Raw genomic sequence first — 11,538 nt, 5'->3', positions numbered from 1 at the left:
ACTTTTTTCGGCAATAGTGTGGAGCCTCGGAGTGACCATTGAGAGAAAGAATATATATTAAATTGAGTTAAGTTACAGGCGTTCAAGTTAACTTAATAACTTAGCTTAACTTAGTTAGTTAATATGTTACTAACTGAGGCTACTGAGAGGCGAGCGCTCAAGTTTTTTCCTCTCTCTCAATGGCCACTCCGGGGCTCCGTGTAGATTTGAAGTGTCCGGCTGTCCGCCCCCTTTTCTCAGACCAGGTGCAGTGGTAAATTAATGAAAATGACTAACTCCAAACAGCCCCAAAGATAGTTGTCGGGCAAGGTTTCAGCTGATGACCAATGAATTCTATTATAAATGTCTATTTAAGTAAAATATTTTGTCACATAAAATATATACAGTATCTGAACAAAACTTAGTGAAGATACTTATAGATAGATATCTTTATTATCCCACGGGGGGAAATCAGTCGCCCAAAGGCGGCACAGCAGTTAAGGTTACAACATACAAGTAAGAATAAGGATAAAAAAGTACTGTAGTATACAGAAGAAACAAGGCAGAGGGAAAAAGCAAGGTGCATCAATAAACAATAAAATAATAATAATAAAAAATAAACAGTGCAAACAAGGATAAACAAAACAGGTAGGCCTATACAGTCGATCAGTGCGTCATAATAAAGTGTATTACTGCGTCTCATCATAGGAAAAACAAGACAAATAAAGTGCAAAGCCAAACAAAAAAGTGTCCATTAGTCAGTGCAAGAAAGCATGAGAAACCAGGTTATGCTTTGATTGTCTTAGCCAAGCGGCCGTTGTGTCTCGTGCCTTATGTGGCCTACTGGCAGTGTGCCAAAAGAAATGTGTCTCTGATCTCTGTGTCTCAGACAGACACTCTTATAGACGGATAGACTCCATGCCTTCATAAATATTTCTCATTTTTGTCCTGGGGACCTGGGTGTCCACAGACCCCACTTTGAAAACCACTGCCTTTAGGCTACAATAATCTGAATATAAACAACATCAAGGATAACACAGACCAACAAAGTGATGTCAGTAGTACAAAATATTTACACAAAAGAACAGTTTTTACATTGTTAATGTTTGTTGATGTAATGATGCTGTATAATGGTGGTTTGGTGCAGTGTTGAGTTCATGAACATAGTACATTGTAAGACTGTGGATAACATTTCATCATATTCAAATACATGAAGAATTGATTTGCATTCTGATCCACAGCGTATTGCGTATGTGTTGAGTATAAACAGGTAAAAGAAAAAGGTTAAAAAAATAAGAAAACTTACAAATATATTTAAGAACTTTGAGTCAAGGTTATTAAAGTAACTCACTGTGTACATGATAACAAAATATGATGATGGTCAAATGTGGGTGAAAGTATTCATCACCAGCTTAAGAATTAAAAAATGAAAGGAGTGCCATTTTCAAGATTTGCAAAAGTGGATAGTCTAAGACCAGACAAGGTGTTCTGACATTGTTGTTCAGTGAATTTCAATGGCAAGTGGGCCTTTCATTGAGAAGCCAAGGAAAAATGACACTTCAGAGCCTTCAGCTCGTCCACTCAGCTGGCTTCTGAACAGAGGACTGACATCTATCTTTAGATCTGGGATACAGGTGTCTGCCACCAGCGTGTTGCCATGCACTCTGCCCGTTGCTCTGTAAAGGAGTTCCTGCACTTGCCTCTCCCTCCAGATTTTGCCATTGTCCCACAGCGAGGCAGTTTGGTCCTGGCCAGCCTTGATACATCTCTGGATTTCCCTGAGGTGGATCAGCCCCTCGTAACCTTGTTTCTTCCCCAGGAAGAAATGGACAACAGGATGCTTACCATTGTACATCTCCTTCAGCATATCATGATATGAGGTTGTCATTCGGGATACATATGATCTCAGATTTTTACACTCTGCAGGCTTTGGCAAGTGATGCTGCTGTGGCCACAAAAGTGCAACTGCAATGAAGTGCAATGGCAAGTTATCACTTAATGGAATCTGTCCATGAAGAACTTGGCAAAGAAAACGAAGAAGATGCTGGTATGGCAGAAGTGCTTGTGATTCAGGTTTGATGCAACTTAACACAACATTGGCGTAGATAACGTTGACCTGCTCCTTCACACACACAGGGGATGCATTTCTCAGAACATGTTCATATGTTCTGACAATCTTTTCAATCATTTCAGGTGGGGTACTATTGATGAGCAAACTCAAAATCCCAGTGAAAGTATCAGCTCTCCTCTTCTCCAGTAACTGCCTGTGTTGGTGAACCTGCAGCATGAGGTTCATAGTTTTGTTTTTCAGCAGTTCTGAGGAATCTGTCCTGCAGAAAAGATCAGCATATTTTTTGAAGCATCTGAAAAGCTCCCTTTGCACAATCTGATCACGGCCATCCTTTATAGCAAACCTGGAGCCCAGGTTGACAAAGAAATTGTCAAGAAGATCAAAACATGTCTTCATCCTGAACCTGAGGTCGTAAAGAAAGCCCTCAAACTCTTTGAGAATCCAGTAGTAGGCTGTGTGTTTATTGTGCCGGCGATCGTATGTCTCCATGTCCTGAATAGTAATATCATTAGAGAGCACTCTTGCCATTACATCATGACGGACATCTTCAAAAGAAAATATGGGTGTCTTTTCTAGCATCTCAATGACGATTACAGCAACCTGAATTTCTCCAAGACACCCTGAAACATTGAAAGGGCACGAATCTGTCTTCCTCTGTAGCCGCTGCACAGACTCCTTTTTCGCAAGGTCATGTGTTTCCTTGAAGGCATCTGTTGCTGCCTGGCCCATTTTGAGATATGTTTTCATCTTTTCAGGTGTGATAGGAATCTCTTTGTCAGATGCAATTGCACTCTTCAACTTGTGCTTGATAACTTGTGCAGATGTGTCTGCAATATACGAGCTCTCTCTTGAATGATCTTTTGCAGTCCGTGCCCAATCCTCCGCCTCTTTGAAATCCTTTTTCTTCAGGTAATAGTACCTCGATAGTAACTGAGCAATGATGGCATCTTTTTGAAATTTTTTAGATGCATTCAGCAGAACCATCTCTTCCAACCCAGGAGTTTCCTTTGCAATATCATGAATTAGTGGAGAGAAACGAGATATCTCTTCCTCAACTGAATGAGGTCTCTTCACTAGCATGATGTGAACATCCTGCATGAGTCGGTCTTTGCCTTGTGTGCAATCATAAAGCTTGTCTGTGGTGAGCAGTAGATTGACAATCTCAGCCTTATGTATGTTGTATTTTGTTGTAAGCTCCTGCAAACAATGCAGAGCAATACTTGCGTGGATAATCTTCACAGCCTTGTACACAACGTTGTCTTCAACTGAAATGATATTAATCAGAGTGGAAAACTTCCCAAATCCATCTTCAATTCTGACAGATCCACAATAAGGCTTGGGCTGAAGACAAAGGAACTCTTCACAGAGAGAGACAGAGAGTGATGCACCTTTGCGGTATTTGCTCATCAGAACTAAAACAGCAATAAGCTGTGCAGGCTTCTGATTAATGCTAAAACCTTTGAGGGTGTTTCGAGCCACGCCTTGAACATATTCTTGAGAAAAGTTCTTTTTCATGATCATGAACCCATAGAAGGTTTCAGCATTTTTGTGGGTTTTTTCAATTTCCTTGAGTTTTTGCTCAAACTGTTGCTGCTCTGTTTCAGAGAGATTGTTGCCAATGAACACCATCTCATCAGTTGATTCAGACTGTTCCTCTGCTCTCATGCAGTTTAGTATAATTACTAGTGGGGATCTGGCCTGGATGTCTTTCTTAATGCATGCTTCTTCAACAAGCTGCTGCAATTGAAATACTTTGTCCATTTCCTCAAAGTCGTCAATCATTAACAGGACAGGGATCCGAGGTAACTGCTCCCCATGGTCATACGTCAGAAGCCTGACAATGTGGGCGGCAGCTTCAGCCAAGTCAGCCTTGCTGTCTTTTAAAACAGCACATCGGTAGTCATCTTTTAGAGCCCAGAGTATGTGCATGGCCAATGTTGTTCCGCCACATCCAGGCACGTGCATGAGACTGAAGGACACGCAAGCTTTTGACAAGGAACGTAAACTTGGTATGACCGTATTAATGATCAAGTCAAACTGGTCTCGTCTGATAAATGGCATAGATCCAGGCTGCTCAGAGAAAAAGAAGTTCCACCATTCAGCCGTTTCACCTCTGTAGAAGTTTTCTTCTTTGAGGCCCTGGTCCACGGTTCCGCCCTCACACTGGTTTACACACAGGATATCTAAAGTGTTCAGAGTGCGCTCTGCTTTCTTTTCCAAAAGCACTTTGCTGCCTCCGCCACAGGCCAGGAAACGATTTGCTCTGCGGTTTTTTGAAAAAAGACTAAGAATGGTACCACTGACTTCTGAAAAACTGAGCTCACAGATGCACCTTCCAGAAATATTGATTCCACAGCGAGCTTCAACCAGGTCCTTCCAGCAGTTGGAATCATTTTCATTTTCACAGATGCAAAGGATTTGCTCTGCACCTCTGAGTTCCTGCCAGAAGATGCTGAAGGTCTCTACAAGAGGGTCCATCTTCTCACTTACAGTGGACAAGAGTAGAAAAACGACAAGGAATCTCTTTTGTGTAAGTATATCCTTCCGACACAAGAATGAAATTACATCTCGAACTGAGGCTCCCTTGTCCATCAACCAGTTTTCTGTGTCTGATGGTGGCTCATCATTTAAACCTCCATTGCAGAACACCCAGCTGGTGTTTCTTGTCAATTTCAACTTGCATGCAATGTCTTCAACAGCTTCTGTGATTTTATATTGTCCTGGGAAATGGCAGTTTACTGCACTCTGCTCATCAAAGTACTTCTGCAGCCCATGTTTTGCTGATTCAGGATCAAAGTCCAAAACAGCTGTTGGGTTCAGTTCCTGAAGGAATGCAAGTGATTCCAACTGGATTGGATGTGATTTGTTTGTTACTATCACATACTGTTCAAAGTGTGACTTATCTAAGGAGCCAGTCCCACCTGTTATCATCTGGCTAAATCTGGAGCCATGGAAACTGGTTTGAACAATTTTGAGGTGTTCCTCCTCTGCTTGATTTCTGAGTTGCGATAGCTGTGCCACACTGTGAACAAATTGGTCGTACTCTACCATGGGTTTTGCAAAGGATGTTGGTGCAAGGAGATCTCTACTGCTGCTTCCGTCACGGACAAAGAACTGTTTAGCCTGTTTCATTTCAGCATTGCCCGTGTCCTTAACTTTGGTCTTCCTCTTTGTCCTGGTATCCAGACTGAAAACATGGTAGATGTCCTCTTTACAGATACTGTAGTTGGGTACAATGTCCACTTCTATCACACAATTATAAGACGACGTCATGTTCTGATTGAGAACCTCCACAAAACGGGGAGGCTTGATGCACCTTGATGCAGTGGTCTTGTGTTTATGCTCAAAGTGGCCCTCAATGCTATGTTTCAAGGCATTTGCAAATGCCTCTTTGTCACTGACAGTCACTCCCAACACCTGACCATGTTCAAACTCAGGCTTGTCTCCTACACCAAAATGGATGGTTCCATTGGTTCGACTGTTCATGCACGCTGCTGCAAACCTAATCACCTCAGAAGTAAACTTGTTTAATTTGCTTTCCTCTGTGGTATGGACGTAAGCTTTGTACTCGTGACAGGGTTGGATGAGGTCTGTGGCACCTGATTCTATAATATCAAGAACGCTGTTCTCTATGTACCTACATGTGTCATGGTATCTCTGAAAAGGGTATGGCTTGCATGGTCTACCAGTCTGGCTTCCAGAGCCTGATGCCTGCTCTTTCCTCAACTTCAAAAGCTCATCTCTGGCACGAATGACCAGCTTTGTAGGGCCAAAGGTTATACCCAACTCTTTAAAATCAGACTGTTCTAAAAGTAAAAGACTAGATCCATTAATGTCCTGCTGAAGTAAAATGTCTGCAAATTCAGCATCAATGCCAGCCTCCTTGAGAGCCCAATTTCTGACTTGATGTTTACTCCAATCCTTGATGTCAGCCGACAGATTCTCCTCTTCACTCTAAAACAAAAGGTTTCATCTCACTTAATCCAAATTATGGAATAGTATTGTTTTAAGTTGATGTTGGTGATAAAAAAGCAGTGTGACATTTTACTTTCATTACATTTCACACTTCTGAGGTCATGTTGACACTACTCTGGCTTTTGTGTGCCAAATTAAATTAAATTACTTGATTAAATATTTAGACTTTATATTCACATAAGTTCAAACTCCATGATAACCATGTTTGACTCGTTGAAAACACGTTCCTTCATTTTTCAATTACCTTTTTTCATTCCCCCCCTCCCAATTTAAAAAAACTAATGGTTAGCATGGAATTTTAAGTTGAATTAACACTATAAACCTCCTCAAACCCACCAAGACGAAGGCGTGTCAGATCAAATTAATATAAACATATTGAGGACTTCCGCTTCCGCCCAGATGGAGTAGTCGCATGATTAAGTGCTCCGTCTAAGTTTTATCATTTATTCAAGTTTGTTTTGACCAAAACTGCCACTTTTATGTCAAACTACACGTGCAACTAGTTAAAGTACAAATAAGTATATGGAACTGAGGTCAACTAAATATAAACATATTGAATCAAGCAACTAAACTGTCTGATGTGCTGACATTAAAATGACCCCAGTTGTGCTTTAAAGAGAAATAACCATTTAACCATTATTATAGTATAGCTCCAGTATGTAGAATTATTGCCTCAATACAGTATATCAGTAAGTATCAAATTAATATTCAAAACTAAATAAAAAACTATCTGTAGAAAAGTTAAACCATCCCTGAGAAATCATCACTATGTAACATTTTCATGAATAAAATGTAATTTTGCCCAATATACTGGTTTGGTTTTGGCTCCAGCTCTATTAAGACATTTAGATCGGGTCAAAGGTCTTCGACACAGATCTCACAAGATCTGACTTGAGATTCAAGATTATATGTATCCTCTTATTCCCAAGCAAGCAGGCAGGCTCTCAATGGTAAAAATGTCATTTAAAATCAGGAAACTGAGTTGAAATAACCTTCCTCTTCTAACCCGGGATAGAAGAGGGAAGTTAAATGCAGCTTTAAATCATAATGCGGTACTGTACCTTTATTGCGTATTGATTCTCCATTATTTCCTCCATCCACTCACATCACTTAGATCATATCAAAGCTGAAAATACAAAAAGAAGAAAAAAACATATTTAATGAAAATTTAAATAACAATAAATCAACAATAATTTGGCTATGTCTGCTAAATTAAAAATGTAGATAGCATACTATAGTCAGTATAGTGTATTCTATAGTGTATACCTATAGTTTCATTGTAGATATTCATATTCTACTGTTAGACGGATGTTAGGTTCTTAGTTTACGGTACTTACAGTATGATGATGAATGCATGTATTTGATGTACCGGTTTTACCATGTGTTGTTCTTGCTTACAGTAAATCGCTCTGGATTAAGAGCATCTGCTAAATTTACACTTTTATGGAATTTCTGCCACCATCAAGAGCACCAAGGTTAGAATACATTAGGGTCTGACCTCAAGTAGATTTGGGGGCTGAGCGGTGAAGGGACATATATATGTGGTCACATCTAGGGCACTCCAAATACCTGATTTTTGTTTTACAATATTATACGACTACTGCAAACATTTCATTCAATTTAAAATGACAGTTTTAAATAATATTACAAAGTGGAAAAATACATGCAGCACAATATCAAATCAAATAATTGTCTTAACATTCTTATATTGATTCATGTACAAGATCCCATTGTGTAGTTTATGATGCACCATTCAGTGTGAATTGTGACTTTGTATTAACTAGACAGACTGCAATGCTAGCATCCTTTGCTTACCTCACTTATAAAAGTCATATTTACTGGAATCATAAAGTTTTTTAGAGTAAATTTCCACTGCAATGGATGTTTTTTTTCCAGTCTAACTCAGGCTTGCCTCAGAAATAAAAATATGCTCTTAATTAAAATGTTGGCAAGTGGCCATGATATAAGTGCAACGACACACTCCAAGCTGTCCTCACCTTTGCCTCATCCAGAGGGCAGCTTGTCATGCATTAAAAATAAAACATAAATGCACAGAAACCTAATTATATGGTTAGTCAGTAGTTTGAAAAGTTTTGTTGTTCCTTTCTGCAACAGAAAGGATGTTCTGCAACATCCTTTCTGTAAGAGAGCTAGCTAACCACAGTAGACAATTATGTACGGTCACGTGTAATGTTGTATGTTAGCTGCATACAAATGTATTCAAATTATACCTTAACTTCCTTGTGCGCTGAACTGGCATAGTAGCTGTCTCATCTTGTCTCAAACGTAGATATTAAGCAAACCTGAAAGGAATCAAACTCTATTAATATGATAATATCATAAAACAACAGAAATTGTCTTCTAAACATTGTGATGCATGTGATGTAAGCTACAGTACACTGCCTATGCATCCAATGACTATTATGCTTTTTAAGCATACTTATTTACATTATAATCAACCTATAACACTGAAAACCATAATACTGTTTGTAAGAGAGGTAGCCACAGTAGACAAAAATACATCTGTAATGGTGTATGTTAACTGCATACAATGTTATTCAAATTGTACCTTTGATTGGTTGAGATTGGATACTATAGTTAACCAGTTTAGTAACAGTATGTAGTACAGTCAAAGGTTATGCTAAAAGGGTAACACAAAAAGCCCCAGGGGGCTTCTTTCCATTGTACTCAATTCATCAGCAGGCCTAATACATACAAATGCAATACAATAGAAATGGGTAGAAAACTCAGTAGCATAAAAAGACCTGGGTTTGAATCTCGGGCGTTAATTAGGTTGACTTTCAGTTTCATAATCACCTTTGATGACATTCTTATTATTATTATTTTTTACTGGAAAGTTTATTACCCAAAAATACCACCTGAAATAGCTTACCTCTTCTTTGTTTGTGATTATGTCACCAACTCCGACTGTAAGGTCCTTGTCCACTGAGCTGGCATAGTGGTTGTGTCATCTTTTCCCAAAAGTAGATGAGCAAACCTGAAAGAGAAGTATAAAAATGAATGATAAAAAAACAGTAATTGTCTTCTAAACCTTGCTTTATAAACATAATTCCTACATTATAATCAACTTGTAGGCCTAATACTGTATAATTGGTTATAAGAACTCATAATGCTTTATAACAATCTATAAAGCATTGTATAGTATACATTTATTTTAATAATCTTATAACACTGTATAATAAATTACAGTTACAAACACTCATAACATATTATAAAGCCTGCCCTAAATAATGACTTATACGGTCAAATATATTATTGGTCACTCACATACATTTTCTTTTAGCCAGGAACATTGTTTTATTATAATCATAGTGGTAAAGCATCATAATAATTATATAATGCTTCATATTATTTATTTTCACTGTTATAATGCATTAGCCTACTTTTGTGTGTGTACTTCAAGCTTGTACATGTGCTATTTTGAACATTAAGTGTTACGCATATAAAGCATTTGTAGACACAGCCTCAGGTCTTAATGGGTTACTGGGGGTATGGAACGCAGAAATCACGCATGGGGCGTGAACTATATCAGTGTCAAAGAGACTATAGAGGTGATAGTGCATCAAGTTCATGAACAGATCCACTCTAGCCCAGGTGCCGGACAAACGGTAGGCCTAATACAATCTTCACTTCAGGAATAATATAATTATTATCAAATAATATGGAGAAGATCCAACCACAACCAGATAAACGTTGAAGCAATAACCAGTAGTAGAGCAGAGTAGGCCTATTGCTATTAACAAAAATAGGGACACTGCAGTGTCTCTATTTTTGTTTTTCTTCAACTATCAATGTCACACTGATTGTTTCAACATTTCAAGCACTGTAGGCCTATTACTTCGCATTTTATAGCCTACAGCCCTACGTCAAGACAATGTATGATGTCATGATATAGGCTATCTGTTACATTAGTGTTTTTCTTTTCTATGTGTTTCTAAGTGTTATTTTTTTAACTTATTATAACTTATACCTTTTTACTGCTGCATTTTTAGCCCTGAAACATGACTGTCATGATCATCATGAGCGTCATGGCTACTCACACACCACACACACACAAAAACCCAAACAAACAAACAAACATGTTTAAATTACTCCTAAACATTTTGCCAAGCCGTGCATGCCTATTCCCACTATAGGCTGAGGAAGAAATGCCACTTGACAGTTTTCAAATCAGCCTCATGGTGGTGCTACAACAGGCCAAGTTGCGTCTCTCTCTCTCTCTCTCTCTCTCTCTCTCTCTCTCTCACACACACACACACAATAAAAAAAATAGAATGACTGCATTGTAGTTTGGAGCTACAAAACAACTGGATTAAAAAAGTATCTATCTACCTACCTCAAACTAATCTAATCGCAACATGTTTCGCCAATCTTTTTGATAAATAAAATTATAGCCTACTATTATTCAATAAACTTTTGTAAAACAAAACAACAACAAAAGTTAAATCTAATCAAATCCTTATCGCATGTCAAACTGTCAGATAGTGTAGCTACTGTAATGTATAGCCTATAGGTTAGGTTTCTTATCATTTCTTTATCACCTTCTCCTGGAGAGTGCTTTGACATTTAGGAGAAGAAACGGACGGACTCCAGGAAATGTTATAATGATTAACATGTCATTACATTCCCTGGCAGCCTGGCTACATTTAAAAAAAGAAAGAATTAAGAATGGTAAATTAGCTACTTACTATTTTATTCAGGGAGTGGTTCGGAATTCTTGCGACGCAGGACTTTGCAGACGAGGATGCTGAACGCTGATCACTTATAGTTCCACTTCCAGCTTTGAGGTCGTTTCACAGGAAAACGAAACTTCTAGAGAAAGTTCTAGAGAAGATTCTCGAATGTTTTCCACACCCCCCTCTATCAAAACACAATAAAAATGTGAGAGATTTTCAGCAGTGGGAGGCGTGGCTGGTGGAGGGCAACGCCACACGTGTTTTATCATTTTGGTAGTTATGGAAATGAGTGCAGACTGCAGTGCAGAGCCTCGGCCAGTAGGCTAGACCAGGGATACTCAAATAGATTTACCTGTGGGCCACATTACAAAAATGGCAAGGGGCCAGGGGCCAGTAGATAAAATTACGACATTAATGATACTTGATAACTTCTCTCTTTCAATTGCTTTATTTTCGCAAAATGTATCAAAGTACAATGTGCATGCACACAATATGTAAATAAATAAATGTGTTACATTTTCTTGCATAAACACAAAGAGCTGTTTCCATAACTGCACAAATTATTGCACATAACATGAGTAGCTGTTATAATAACATAATAACATAACATGAGTAGCTCTTTGCCTGCCTGCCTGCCTGCCTGTCTGTCTGTCTGTCCATGAGTAGTTATTTGTCTGTCTGTCAATGAGTAGCTGTCTTACTGTCTGCCTGTCTATGAGTAGCTGTCTGCCTGCCTGTCTATGAGTAGCTGTCTGTCTGCCTGCCTGTCCAATTGTCCATGAGTAGATGTCTGTCTGCCTGTCTGAGTAGCTGTCT

At 38.8% G+C, this 11,538-nt stretch overlaps 1 protein-coding gene across 1 annotated transcript; it reads right to left on the bottom strand.

Moving 5' to 3' along the window:
- Positions 1–354: 354 nt before the first annotated feature.
- Positions 355–10,873, bottom strand: LOC308331089 (sterile alpha motif domain-containing protein 9-like). Its single transcript, XM_080786233.1, has 5 exons — positions 10,735–10,873; positions 8,919–9,023; positions 8,257–8,328; positions 7,087–7,151; positions 355–6,004 (listed from the first exon to the last, which is right to left on the bottom strand). The coding sequence occupies exons 4-5, from the start codon at positions 7,120–7,122 to the stop codon at positions 1,481–1,483; spliced, it is 4,560 nt and encodes a 1,519-aa protein (XP_080642359.1). The 5' UTR covers positions 7,123–7,151; positions 8,257–8,328; positions 8,919–9,023; positions 10,735–10,873; the 3' UTR covers positions 355–1,480.
- Positions 10,874–11,538: the final 665 nt, after the last annotated feature.

This window comes from Protomyctophum bolini (assembly GCF_963924005.1).
Source record: "Protomyctophum bolini genome assembly, chromosome: 16".
Taxonomy (NCBI): domain Eukaryota; kingdom Metazoa; phylum Chordata; class Actinopteri; order Myctophiformes; family Myctophidae; genus Protomyctophum; species Protomyctophum bolini.
This window is presented reverse-complemented; position numbering and strand designations above follow the sequence as displayed.

Excerpts from the sequence above, each read along its gene's own strand:
- LOC308331089 (XM_080786233.1), bottom strand. The coding sequence starts at position 7,122 with ATGGAGGAAATAATGGAGAATCAATACGCAATAAAG. Across the intron at positions 6,005-7,086 it reads AGAATCAATACGCAATAAAG|AGTGAAGAGGAGAATCTGTC; the intron begins GTACAGTACCGC and ends CTTTTGTTTTAG.